This window comes from Perca flavescens, chromosome 10, assembly GCF_004354835.1.
Source record: "Perca flavescens isolate YP-PL-M2 chromosome 10, PFLA_1.0, whole genome shotgun sequence".
In the NCBI taxonomy this organism is placed as follows: Eukaryota; Metazoa; Chordata; class Actinopteri; order Perciformes; family Percidae; genus Perca; species Perca flavescens.
The window spans coordinates 16,473,164-16,486,793 of record NC_041340.1 but is presented as its reverse complement, the minus strand read 5'-3'; the positions used below and the strand labels follow the sequence as shown (position 1 = coordinate 16,486,793).

At 40.6% G+C, this 13,630-nt stretch overlaps 3 protein-coding genes across 8 annotated transcripts in view; 2 read left to right on the top strand and 1 right to left on the bottom strand.

Moving 5' to 3' along the window:
* The window catches only part of zbtb3 (zinc finger and BTB domain containing 3), a 5,879-nt gene extending 1,271 nt beyond the window's left edge, over positions 1-4,608 (top strand). For 3 of the 4 annotated variants that reach the window (XM_028590277.1, XM_028590275.1, XM_028590276.1), the window contains 2 exons: positions 251-1,092; positions 1,227-4,608. In XM_028590277.1, coding sequence (XP_028446078.1) covers positions 254-1,092; positions 1,227-2,340 — 1,953 coding nt within the window. In that variant the 5' untranslated portion in view covers positions 251-253 and the 3' untranslated portion in view covers positions 2,341-4,608. The remainder of the gene's footprint in view (positions 1-250; positions 1,093-1,226) is intronic. The other variant, XM_028590278.1, reaches the window with a different exon arrangement.
* Positions 1-13,630, top strand: part of LOC114563417 (seipin-like) — a 17,093-nt gene extending 3,463 nt beyond the window's left edge. Inside the window, exons 2-11 of one of the 3 annotated variants that reach the window (XM_028590282.1) lie at positions 1,760-1,764; positions 10,333-10,588; positions 10,692-10,770; positions 10,864-11,007; positions 11,115-11,150; positions 11,849-11,983; positions 12,089-12,186; positions 12,692-12,821; positions 12,977-13,049; positions 13,136-13,630. In XM_028590282.1, coding sequence (XP_028446083.1) covers positions 10,338-10,588; positions 10,692-10,770; positions 10,864-11,007; positions 11,115-11,150; positions 11,849-11,983; positions 12,089-12,186; positions 12,692-12,821; positions 12,977-13,049; positions 13,136-13,206 — 1,017 coding nt within the window. In that variant the 5' untranslated portion in view covers positions 1,760-1,764; positions 10,333-10,337 and the 3' untranslated portion in view covers positions 13,207-13,630. Of the gene's footprint in view, positions 1-1,759; positions 1,765-10,131; positions 10,143-10,332; positions 10,589-10,691; positions 10,771-10,863; positions 11,008-11,114; positions 11,151-11,848; positions 11,984-12,088; positions 12,187-12,691; positions 12,822-12,976; positions 13,050-13,135 lie in introns of those variants that run through there. The other 2 variants (XM_028590283.1, XM_028590284.1) reach the window with 2 other exon arrangements.
* Positions 4,792-7,819, bottom strand: rnaseh2c (ribonuclease H2, subunit C). The gene is made up of 5 exons (XM_028590287.1): positions 7,725-7,819; positions 7,032-7,186; positions 5,849-5,961; positions 5,571-5,690; positions 4,792-5,037 (listed from the first exon to the last, which is right to left on the bottom strand). Exons 2-5 carry the CDS (start codon positions 7,183-7,185, stop codon positions 5,014-5,016), a joined length of 411 nt encoding a protein of 136 aa, XP_028446088.1. The 5' UTR covers position 7,186; positions 7,725-7,819; the 3' UTR covers positions 4,792-5,013.

Sequence of the window (13,630 nt, the reverse complement as noted above, 5' to 3'; positions counted from 1 at the left end):
AGTGGGAAAACGTGTTTTTTTTGTAATTTAGATGACCTGACCCTTTTATGGATATTTCCCCAAGAGAGATGACGGAATGTTAAATTTGCGCAAGTCATTATTTTCCAAAAATATCACGAGAGAACTATCAAAAAATACTTTTCTTTATGCAGCTGACCACGGAGCTGTCTGTAGTGATTTATTTCAGTGGCAGCAGCATTTTCTCTGTACGTCTCTGCTTCCTCTCACTCTGATCGTCTCCGTTGCTCAGGTGATGGAGTTCCCCCAGCATTCCCAGCAGCTGCTGTCAGCTCTGCGTTCCCAGCGCCAGCGGGGCTTCCTCTGTGACTGCAGCGTCCTGGTGGGCTCATCCCGTTTCCTGGCTCACAGGGCTGTTTTGGCCTCCTGCTCGCCTTTCTTCCACATGTTCTACTCCGACCCTCAAGGGGTCATTGATGGAAATGGCACCAGCAGCTCTGTCATACTCGACAGCGACATTGTCACGGCTGCTGCATTTGGCTTGCTCTTGGACTTTGTCTATGAAGGCGTGCTGCAGCTGGCCGAGTCTCCACCAGTGGAGGACATATTGGCGGCTGCAAGCTTTCTGCACATGAACGAGGTGGTGAGAGTCTGCAAGAGACGACTCCAGAGACGGGGGCCTCTGGCAGAGGCAGACAGCACTCGCTCCGAAGAGTGCGCTGGTGCCAGGAGGGCGATAGAGACGGGGAGGGAGGGTGGGGGTGACGGTGGAGCTGAGCCGGTGCAGGCCATGGCAGGAGATCACTTAAATCCAGTCGCCATGGAAGCACCAATCTCATCGGTATCTAGAATGGCAGAGAGGAGTCAGTTGGAGTCTGTGAAGTCTGAGCGGAGGATTGGTGGGGGGTCATCAGAAGCACGAGTTCAGACTCCTCTGAGCCCTGACCTCGCTGATACCACGCAGCCAGGCATGGACGCCCCTCTGCTGCCTCCAGGCGGGGAGCTGGCGCAGGGCCTCATCACAGGCCGGTCTGCCCCAGCCTCGGGAGGTGACGCCAGGTTGGGGACTGGAGGTCCTGGAGAGGGGTCGGCACTCTGCAGCCCCTGCAGCACCACTGAGACATACAGGTGCAGGTCTGTTGTGGATTATTAGACTGTTTTAACTTGAAAAAGTAAGGAGTGGTTATTTCTCTGTGTACTGATGGACATTTTTATGATTTGTTGTTACTAAAAATCTGTTTACAGTATATCTATCTTTCTTTCACCAGTCATAGCAGTAACCAGCAGCCCTCCTCGTCTTCTTCCTCCCGGGTGCCAGTGAGCCAGGCTAGTGGTCGGTCAGTGGTTACTTATTCCCAGTCAGGATCCAGCCTCTGCTCCAGCCCCCAACATTATGTCCCCCGACTGCCACGTGATTACTCTGTAAGGGAACCTTCAGAAGCTGACCACAGAGGTACATCAGGCAGAGGACAGCAGATGGTCATGTTAATCCAAGCATCAGCACTAACCTCACACAACCCAACACACTCACCACCACAGCGTGCACTTCCTCAGATTCAAATCCAGAGTGCTATGTCACTCCAAAACTTAGACTTCCACTCTGCTCCTGAGACCCAAACTCTTAAGAGACCTGAGGGGAATATGGGAGCTTCACCCACCATTAGAAATGAAAGATCTCACCGTCTCATGGGCAGAGAGAGGACAGATGACAATGATGGAGAGAATGTAAAAGTCAAAGTGGAGGCCATTGTTATATCCGACGAAGAGCTAGAGGAGGAGAAAGAGGAAAGCAGAGCGAGAGAACCAGTGAATGAAGTAGACGATGAGTTTGAAGAGGAAGAGCTGCACAGTCCGCAGTTTCTCTCCTCCCACCCACAGGGCCTATTACAAATGACCTCCCATTCAAACGACTACTCCTTCCCCCTCTCTCCCTCCTCTTCCTCCTCCGGTGCTGGCCCTTCCTCCCAGGACACTTCCTCCTTCGCCCTCATTCCTCCGTCTACAGCTCAGCAGCATTCTGACCCTTCTGCCTACTTCCAGGACTTCCAGGACTCTATGGGGAACTTTGTGGAGGACGTCCCCACCTGTGGAGTCTGTGGAAAGACTTTCTCATGTACATACACACTAAGGCGCCACGCCATTGTGCACACACGCGAACGTCCTTATGAGTGTCGCTACTGCTACCGGAGCTACACACAATCAGGCGACCTGTACAGACACATACGCAAAGCTCATGACCACACACTGCCAGCTAAACGCAGCAAGACAGACATGGAGCCCTCCCTGCCCCCACAACCACCACTACCACCACCACCTCCACCTCTTAGCCAACACACAAACACACACACTATTGTATTTCTATACTTATGCACACTTACCTAAACTTTAACTCTAATTCAACATTAAAACCTAAATCGAGAACGCTTTCATTTTCAATGAATTTGTGTTGGAATTTCCTGGATTAATCAGTTGTTTGTCTGGTCTATAAAATGTCAGAAAATGTGAAATATGTCACAATTGCCCAAAGCTTAAGGTGGCATCTTTCAATTTCTTCCAAATATTGTCTTTATTATTTATATTTATTGGCTTTTTATTCTACTGAGGACATTTGATCTAGTGATTCACCGATCCGACTTTTTCCGCCCCGATGTGATACCTGGGATTTTGGTATCGGCCGATATCGAGTACCGATCGATCCCATACCAGTGTTTAATCAACCCTTAGAGAACGGGCCTCCCGCCAGCAGCCGCGTTTACATGATCCTATTTAAATCAATCTAAAATAAAAACCATAACCTGGACAGAACCATAATAGCTATAGCATTCATTCTTCAGGCTTCTGTCTTTCGTGTGAGTGCGATTGTGATGATGTTGACGTGAATTCCGGTGCAACACTGCGTGACACCATTCTGTTGCAAATGAAACTATCAAAATGCCTTTGGACTCTGCTCATAAAAATGAGCATATCTCAAAAACTAAAAAACATACAAATAACTTATGGAGTGTTAGGAAATATTTTGGTCATGGTTTTACGTTTAGGTTGTACGGATTTTAGGGATATGAAGCATTTAAAGATATTCTAAGAAATGACATCACAACCATTTACCATTTCTGTTGCAGTTCAAAGGGTTAATTAGCTGTTTGCCTCACTGTGTAGAAGTGACTGGGATCATTATTTTATGTGCAAGGCAACATCTGGCTTGACTTAAAGATTGCTTTCCTAACTTTGCACCAGCAACTTGGTAAAACACCTTTACAATTAACAGGATTTACAATTCAAGTGTGAACTTTTAAATGCAGCAAAAAAAAATGTTCAAACTTAAACAGGAATTAAGATTCCATTATATAATGTATAAAAACATAGAATTTAATTGAATAGATCGGCACCATTGTCACCAATACCCAATCCAGCTATTGGAGTCAGTATGGGCTGGTTATTAGTATGGATGGATGTATTCCTATTTTGATTCCCATAAGTACAGAAATACAAGAACTCAGAGTAAACACCAGCAACTTGATATCAACCCTTATTCATCAGACTAACACGTTTTATATTCATGTATGACCGTTGACTCCATAGAACCCTAAAACTGATCTGGTTTTATGCTATTATGCTACTCTTCTTAAACATTTAAAAGGCATTTACAGTTTAGGTTTGGTATTTATTAATACCTTTTTATATTAATTTCACATTTGTATGTGTATAAAATTATTAAAAACCTAATTGTTAGAAGTTTCAGGAGATGTTCCAAAATGTTTCAAAGAGTTGTGTGCCATGTGACATCCTACACTTAGTGTTTGCTATATTAACCCAAACCACAAATGAGGGAGTTTTTTTTTTTTATCATATCAGGTACATGAATTGTAATTTGTGTGTATTCAGTGTGTGACTCAGTGCCAGCAAAGTTTGACTGATTGTAAATATAGTACTGTAGCATTGTACTGTTTAGAGTTTCAACCTGCACAAATTCTAAAATTACAAGATTAACATGTAATACAAGCGTTTCCTTGCATCGGTTTTGATGAAGTAACTTCATAAAAAGCAGATATATATTTGATGAACATGAACTGTGCTAAATGGCCTTTACTTTGCCTTGTTTCTTCACCCCTTTTAAAGTGCAGTAAGAAGTATTTGATTAGAAAGATTTCTAAATGAGGCAACTGGCCTAGAAATATCAAAGTGGCAGCCATACAAACTGATTGAATTTTACATGGCAAGCAATTATTCATTTACAGTGGCAGTCCAGGATTATATACAGTATTTTACTGTAAACTGTCAGATTCTCTCAGCACTGTGGCCTAAACTACATATTTCATAGACTTTAATTGGCATTGTCCATCAGGGACAATTAAAAAGTTGTTAGGAATGGAAACCCAGTGTAATTGTTCCTTAACTTCCAGCCTACATGTCATACTACATACTGGTAGTATAGCAGTGGAAGTGAGGGAGGAGAATGAACAAGTTTGAGGATCCACCCTTTTTTGTCTAATTTTTCTTATTGCCTGTGTGACCTTTCCCTCTGTAGTGTTTCTTCTGTAATATGACAGAATATACAGTACGAGCACACAAATACAGTAATTCTGCCTTCTATTTAAATGTGCAGGAATAACTGTTTAACCCCATTTTACATGTTTTTGAACTACAGTTTCTGTATTACCATACCAACCCAAGAGGTTTGGATACTCAGAAGGGACAGTTGAGTCAGTGATGATTTCGAGGGTTTCATGGTAGCCAGTGTGCAAAATCTAAATGTTACCTTGTGAATAAACACTGTTCAGTAGAAACAATGTGGACATGTTGTTGTTTCAGTGAATCACATAATCACACAGGTTGTTCAGTCAGTTATCTTTTTATTTCAATTTACTACAAAAGAACTTATCATAAAAAAATATAAACATTACGTCTGTAACTTATTACTCTGCAATAGTAACACTAAACTTGTTTTCTTTCACTTGCTATAGCCAGTAATCAGCAAACTGTATATCATTTGATTTTCCTAACACGTTGAGGTGACACCAACCTGCCCCCTCTGAGCAGAAGTTTTGGCCCCTATCTTCAGTCTTCCACTGGCCCGTGGATCTGTGAAGAGACAAAATATCAGTTTGGTTTTTATTACATTATTAAATCAGCGTCCACTTACAAATCTGTCTGTGTCATATCATTTGGTTGGGAATTCCAACCAAATGATATATTATTGTGTTGTCAATGTAGCTGCTTTTTTGTCAATTTTGACAGTATTTGTTAATCTGATGATAAACAATAAAAAAAAGGAGTCACAACACACAAACAAACAGTTATTAGGCTGTAGAAACAACTGTTTTGATTTAAATGATTGTTGGTAAATCAGTCTACTGGACTAGGTTTTGATTATCCCCTTACAACAAAAATCATTGAACCAGGACGCCACAAATGTACTTAAGTATGGAGCCCTCTCTGGAACACAGAATGAAGAAAAAAGAGCTGGCGCTTTAATCCTGTTTAATGAGACAAGCCGCTGATAATTTGACACGTTTAAAGTGATTAAACTGAAAAACAATTACTGTGTAACGCAGGTTAGTCTTGTCTTAGATTTAACAGCCTTTTAAAGTCAGCCACACAACAAAGGAACTCACTGCCTCAGCCAACTCTGGCCAATCCATCGCCATCACGATTGTATCGTCTGAATTCGGAGGCGTCTCCAGGTTCCAGTAAGTCAGCTTGTCAAACACTGAGGATACCTTCACTGTCCTGTCCTGGACACAAACATAATTTGCCATTATGTAGACATAGTAAAAAAAATCCACACCCGCACAAAAATCTAAATAATGCCCCGGGCAGTCAGTGCTTTGCCTCATATTTGACTGACTCAGACTGCTGGTCAGCTGGATAGTTTTTGTAACGTGATGTTTACCTCTTGGTCAGAACCAGGCTTGTTGATCTCTTTCAGCACCAAGCCGGTGTAGCCCTGTGGACAGCTGAGCTCCTGCCCCTTCAACCCACGCCCTCTGAATGACACTGTCTTCTCTGTAATAAGAAAAATGCACAAAAGGATTGTTGTTAGAGACGGTTTTACCGCCCTTAAAAATTACTGTGGGACAAAATATGAGATACACCTTTTGAAATCTGTGGATTACACATGTGGCATGGTAATGTTGTTTTGATTTATTTGTAAAGAAAAAATAACATATCCCTTCTCTTATCATGATGATCATGGTGGAACAAACACCCATCCTGACTTGGGATCTTTCCGAACTAAAGAACAGGTCATAATTAGCACAAAAATCTTGGTCGGGTCAAACAGCCAGATATTATTCCCCATTTAAATGTCCCATATTTGGACCATTTGTTACAAGCATAAAATGGCTCATAACCAGTGTAAGCTTGTCATGTTGTAGTCAGGATCAATGACATTTAATTTACTGGATAATCGCCAAACTCTGTTCGCTTTGGGAAACAACAACAAACGTTGAGTAAGGGGCCAGACCTTACTCCAACAGCTCTGTGGAGATACAGGTCTGGGCAATGCGAGACTAGTCATGTTGACATATTATATGTAAATCTGTCCAATTACAACATGGTCACCATAAAGCGTTTGAGAACCTAATGACTTTCCTGCTCTCCTGAAACTAAAACTACTACATCATTGATCATTTGTGAGATTACTTTTTATTGTTTTTTTTCCTCCACCACTGTTTTCTGTTAAGCGCAACCTAGACCAGTTCACAATTAGCATTAGTTTTAGGGGTGGGAGAGGCCTCACGATACAATATCATCACGATACTTATGTCATATTGCGATTTTAAACATATTGCAATATCCTTTTTTTTCCAACTTCAAATTGTTCCCAATTTCAAATTATGTCCCCAAAAGGAAACTTTGACAACATCTGTTTTATCTAAAAAGATACATTTCTCTGTTTGTTCATCTCTCTTCAATTGTATTGCTGCAAAATGGGATTGTCAAGCAGACAAACTGACCAACACATGTGTAATAAAAGATCGATACTTGGCGTCTGTGTATTGATACAGTATTGCCACGGAAAATATTGCGATACTATGCTGTATCGATTTTTTCCCCCACCATTTTGAGTGTACCTAGTTTGCAGTCTTTCGTGGTAGCAGTGAGGTATTGTGAGACCTGGGCCGGCCCGTTGTGTTCAATCTCACAGGGCAGGAGGTGGACTGGAGCTCGCTGTGCCTGGCCCACAGACGACACGTCAACACGAGTAACACTGGTGTTACAAGACATCCTGCAACCAGAAGACAGAAGAGGACAAACACATGAATAACAACAAATTACACTCTTGTATTCTATTTGAACCGAAAATGTCTTGCTGTGATTTGAGACATATAACGGTTATCCCTGAATTATCCGCTGAGAGAAGTATTTATTTTTCCAATCATAACGTTAACTATAATTTAATAACTGCATGTGTGTGTTAGGTATAACCCTGTCCTTTAATGTGATCGTACTAACTGTAATTAATTACAGTACAGGCAGTTTGTTTATATGTATAGTGAATGCAATTTTCTGAAAGCTTCTTTGACATGTTTTTTTAAGGAAAAATAATTGTATCAGAAGTTGTTCATTGGTTAATGACTGCTTGGTTTGGTGATGTTTGGGAGCTCTGACAACCACCAGTGCAGACTTTCCCTAAAATAAACAGCATGCCCCCTCTATTAAATATTCTGTCATATTAGCGGGTTTTATCGGCTCCTCTTAAACATTATTAAACACGTTGTTAAATGACTTAAATGTTGATTTGAGAAACATAACTCCAACATCACCTTTCAGCAGTCTTCCAAACGCTTATGTGAAACTAAGGTAAATTCGGGTAAATTGGACCTTTTCCGGTTAGCGCCAGTCGCTGCGTGTGATTGGACGAAAGCGTCTTCTTCTACGCTGCAAGATATTTTGACGGTTTTTTTCTGCTCCGCCAGAGGATGTCTCCCCCTCTTGGTGAGAGATCATTTTACTCTTTTACTTTTTCTGCTGTTCGATGTTTTGTTCCCTCTATTCTTTATTTTTCTCCGGCTTGTACTTAATTATCTTTTGTGAACTTTTCAAAGATACAACAACCTGTAGGCTATGTATATCTATCAAAGTGTAATAAATGATTGGTCACAAAACATTCGTATCTGCACTTCCTTCCATCCATCCATTCAATTCACACGGTCATCATTTCCTTCTGTTATTAAATATTTCATGTTTTTAGTATACTAAATACCGCACAGGTTATTGTACAGTAGCTACATGAATTTTAAGATCCTATCAGGTAATTGGGAATCTTTTGGCAATTTAGAATGAAGACTCTCTAAATACAATGCAGGGTCACCAGATCCAGATGTTTACTATGTGATACCACCTCTTAAAACAGTCCATTTTACTTTGCTAGCAGAACATTGTAAGACCAAGGAATTTACAAGTAAACTGCAATTGGGTGTATATTCAATTCAGATACCTTCGCATAAACACATGAACATTTTTGGCATTTAGGTTTAGATGTGCAAAAATACAAGGAATGAATAAAGTCACAAGATGGGTTGCCCATGAGGTCAAATTATCATCCAACACTGTAGAGGCAATGTATCAATCTGTTTTTAACAAATGCCAAAACAAAATAATAACCAAGCAGTCCTATTACAAAGTATATTCTTACAGGGAGTTATGATATCACAACAGTACACTTGATTTGCTGTAATTTTGTTCCATTTTAAATTGTCATTATTTTAAAGGCTGCCTGTTTTACATCTGGCTGGGGGACTACCAATGAAAATTAGCACTTTTGGGCTAACTCAGGAACATTTACATTGTTTCAATGTTGATTAATGTTCACTGTCCCCTTTCAAATAAAAAAATTGAAAATTGAAAAATGTTCATCACCTTAATCTAAACTATATAATGGGTCTACAGTAGGATAAAGTATAGTTCATATAAACTCTAGTTCTCCAGCCTCGGCCCTGTTGTCAGGGTCATGATCAACACTAAGAACTCTGTTCCAGTTGGCAGCAGCATCTCTCTTCATGTGGGATGGACTAAACCCTGTCCAAAGGCAGCTTTAAGCAGCTAAAGTTATTGGGGGGGGGGGGTTTCTGTTCACAACATTTCATCCAGACAGTGTCAAGCTGTGGAGAAATAGACTTCAGGGAAAGGAGAAGTGATTTCCTAACAGTTGGCCAGAAAAAACTAAAGGTAAGATTTTAATTTTTTATAACAAGACAGAGTACTGTGGCACACATGTTTGCTGTTGGATACTACATGCATGTTTAAAAAGAAAAAAAAAAGTTCTGATTTGGAGTTTATTTTTGAGTTAAAAATGCTTTATCCACACACTATAATCCTTGGCAGCATAACTTTTGATCTGAAATTCTTCATGTCAGTTTTCAATAATGATTCATTGTGTTGAGCAAGTTGCAACTCCCTTCCTCAGCACATCCTCATATTTGTGAAGATGGAACCATGAATGTTTCTGACGAATATGAAAATAGTTGCAAATTAGTTTTTTGTCAATGGACTAATTGATTAATCAACTAATTATTTCATATATTTTGTATGCAAAAGTCTTAATTTGTCAAATAGTTATATTGAAATAAAGTACAATACAATATTTCCCTCTGAAATGTAGTGGAGTAGAAGTAGAAAGTGACATGAAAAGAAAAGACTCAAGTAAAAACAAGTACCTCAAAGTTGTACAGCAGAGTAAATGTACTTACTAATGTTATATTCCATCACTGAACTTTAGAAAATAAACAGCTTCATTTTACAGACACGTGATGTCCACTGAGGGATACTAATAAATATATCATGAATTCACTAACAATATTACACATTACATATTGTGTCAAAACAAACACATTTCGTAGTTGCTTCTTTGCTTCTAGATACATGTAATACAGTCAGAGTGGCAGTTGACTGTTGACACAGTTTGTTTGAGTCATCTGATGTGAAAGGCCTCTGCTTGTGACTAAGATTGGATTCAGTGGTTTCACAGCTCTCAGTACTGTCAAAGTGGTGCTTGTGTCTCAGGCTTCATGAGATCATAATGTCATCATCCACACTTTTTGATGACATTAAACAGACAGAGCTTGATCTATCTCTCTCTTTTTTACAGGGAAATGTTGACCACAAGAACCAGATAACATTTCAGACGACATTCAAGACATTTCAACAACAGAGACTCTAGACCTCTAGATCAAACTAAACCAGTATGATCCTTTCCATTACTTCTTTACACTCACCTTTTAAAACATGCTTGTAATGTGGTTGCATTCACCTTTCTGAGTTTTTTATTTAATGTTGTCTTTATATCAGTGTTTGTTCAGCTGTTCCTGGTAAGCCCTGTCCTAATGTGCTTTTCAAAAGGTTCTCTTTACTATATTGTTTATTCATGTTTAGATTTCATGGATCAAGGAAGTAATTTGCGTCCAGGAGATGATGGAGAACTTTCAGTCCTCATTGGTCAGACGTTGCTAGGGTTCTGGGATTCCTTCGTCATTGTGATGTCACGTGCCCGTCAGAGAGTTATACAGGGCTTTATTGTGTTCTCTATTGTCGTCCTGCTCCTCGTGATCGCTGCCTTTTTATACGGCAGCTTCTACTACTCTTACATGCCCAAGGCGGCTTTTTCCTCACCTGTGCACTATTACTACAGGTGTGTATATGAAGTCCTCTCCAGTTGCATCAGAAAAACAAAAGAATGTAGCTTCTGTGTGTTTGCTTTTCCTCTACTCAGTCGTTCACATTTTTGTCTACAGGGCAGACTGTGAATCTCCTGCCTCTTTTTTGTGCTCTTATCCAGTGGCCAACGTCTCTCTGATGAGAAATAAGAAACATGTATGTATGAATGTGTGTGTTTGCATCTATAGGCCTATCTACTGTATGTATCTCTATTCCCAGGAGTTTAATCTCTTTAAAATGTAAATTCAGGTGCTGACATTTGGCCAGGCCTATCGGATGTCTCTGCAGCTGGAGATGCCTGATTCTCCCACCAATCAGGAGCTGGGGATGTTCATGATCAAGACAACTTGTTTCTCTCGGGACGGAGGGCAAGTTGCCTCCTCTGCTCGCTCTGTGAGTTGTTGATTTCTTCAGCTACCATGTGTGGCCACATGTGTACAATCAAATAGTGCTTATGCTAACTCCAGTGATTCATGGTTGCATTGCTGTGTGTTTCTCAGGCAAGACCACTGCTGTCCGCCTCCAGCTCTCGCTTTGTGAGTACAGCGCTGACGTACATTAGCTTTTAATCACACAGAGCCAGATTAGGGCTGCTTATGCTTGCTGCAGAGCTCCACTGCAACCAAAGGTGATCTCAGTGCTTGAGATGACAGGATGAACATGTGAACTAATGACTGACACAACAAACACACGGTGGGAGTAAAGATCTTCAAGTTAGATGTGTAGGGGATGTCATCATTAACTTACTTACATCTAAGGGGTTGATAAGGTACTTTTAAGGCTGTATTTTGGGATGTTTCTGCAATAAATTATATGTTTTGAATATTGTATATACTAATCAGCCTTACAAAATTGTCAATTAAAAACACCGTTCAGTCCAATCCACTGCTACAAAGTAGAGCCTCAAAACTTACCCTAGAACTGAGTCAAAACAAAAAGAAATGTTTTAGTTTAAACAAAAGCGGAACTTTGCTTAACTACTGTATTGCACTTCATAACACTGGTAAAAGGAAGTCCACTGAGATCAGCTTTTGTCATTAAACTGAGCACACAACCAAATCATTGAGTTATACAGATGGTAAAGCTTTTGCATCCATGACAACATCAATCACCCTTTCCTAAATATTCATCATGACATCACTGAAAACATCTTCTGGGGATATGACATCTTTTAGGTTGTGTTGCCCGGCCGGGTGTGTATGTCTGGTTGACTTTGTTGTCCTGCTGTGGTCAGAGCATGCTGCGATACCATTCAGACCTGCTGATGAACCTGAAAACGCTGCTGTTCCTCCCGGCCTTTCTGACCGGAGTCGCTGAGCAGGAGCAAGTGCTGCAGGTGGAGCTCTTCTCAGACTACACCGACGACCCTGTAAGTCGTGCACTGCTTTGTAAGTGTGTTAGCATGTGTCAGCCTGCTTAAACAGCAAGCAGGTATTTTGTATTTAGTCTGATATGTTTGTCTTCATGTGGACAGTATGCCCCCTCGGTCACGGCCGTCATTGAGATCATGTCCAACAAGGTGCAGATCTACTCATCTCAGCTCTATATTCATGCTCACTTCACTGGTATAAGGTAAGATGTGTATGCCATGCTTTATAATAGATCTGGAAGTAGCATACATATAGTATATCTGATGATGAAACAAGAAAGAAATCCATATTCTTTAAACCTACAGCAGAAAGTGAGGCTGCAATCGTTTCTGTAATCAGTTGTCCAGATTTATACAATATTACATGTTGAGATATTTGTACTTTCAAGAGAATGAGTTAGACATCTATTTCAAAAGAGTAAGGGCCTTGTTATTTTACTGTAACATTGACACAGAAAATCTATCACAAGACACGTTTCTTCTCTGGAAAAACTCACTCCACCTATGTCTCCACCTACACTTACAGCCCACAGTGGAGTAAATGCAACATGTTCAGATGTTTTCTCCGTGGGCTTCTGAAGGAAATATTGTAAATAACCGGCTGGCGTAGAAGTCCAACTGAGACAGAAAGTGGGAACAGCAGCCTTTTTAGCATCACATCATAATTAATGTAATGATGGTTTTCTTTGTTTGTTTTTTCTATGTCAGACACTTGTTGTTCAACTTCCCTCTTCTATCAGCCCTGGTGGGAGTGTCCAGTAACTTCATCTTCCTCAGTCTCCTCTTCGTTCTCAGCTACGTGAGGCTGCTGTTCAGAGTCGATTTGGGAGCAGAGCAGGTGAGAGGAGACAAAAGGCACATTACTGCAGACAATATTTAACAGCCGCTGCTGCAGGGCTGCACACTTATTGAGTTTGGTGTTTAAGTGAATGTGAAATATTACCAGATACTTCTCAGGTGTCTCTGAGTGCTTGATTTCCTCCTTGCTCACAGCTCAGAACAGATGGACTGCTGTCAAATAGGGACAGGAACTTGAAAAACAACCAACATGAGGATGCTGCTGCAGGTACAAAAACACAGGCACAGAGAATTTCATCGTTATTTCAAGTTATTTGCATCACTCAGTGACTGCAAGAATAAATTCCTTGATAGGTACTGCAGAGCTGATGGGTCCCCTCCAGATGACCCCGACAAATCTGAGCCAGGAGAGGACCCATCTGTAATTCGGCAACAACACAGAGGTGCAGAAACAGACAGATTCACTAGTAGATTCAAATGAATCAGAGGCAGCCTGAGGCCATTATTACAGTAAAGGAGAGGGAGAAAGTGTAGAGAGCGATAACAAGATGTAAGGATGAAGATTTAAGAGAGATACGTGGTTGAAAATGACTCAGAAAGCACCCACACACCTCTGTTTGAGTTGTCAATCTTTTTGCTCTTACATCATGTCTTCTGTGTTTTGTCTCACATGGTGTTTCAGCTTTACTGTAATGTTAGGACCCTATGATTTATTTTGTGCAAAGTCCCTATTCTGAGAACTACTTGCTAGCAATGTCTTCAAAATTCTTCTTCTCTTTAAAGTGCCCATATTATGAAAAAAATCACTTTTTCTGGGATTTGGGGTGTTCTTTTGTGTCTCAGGTGCTT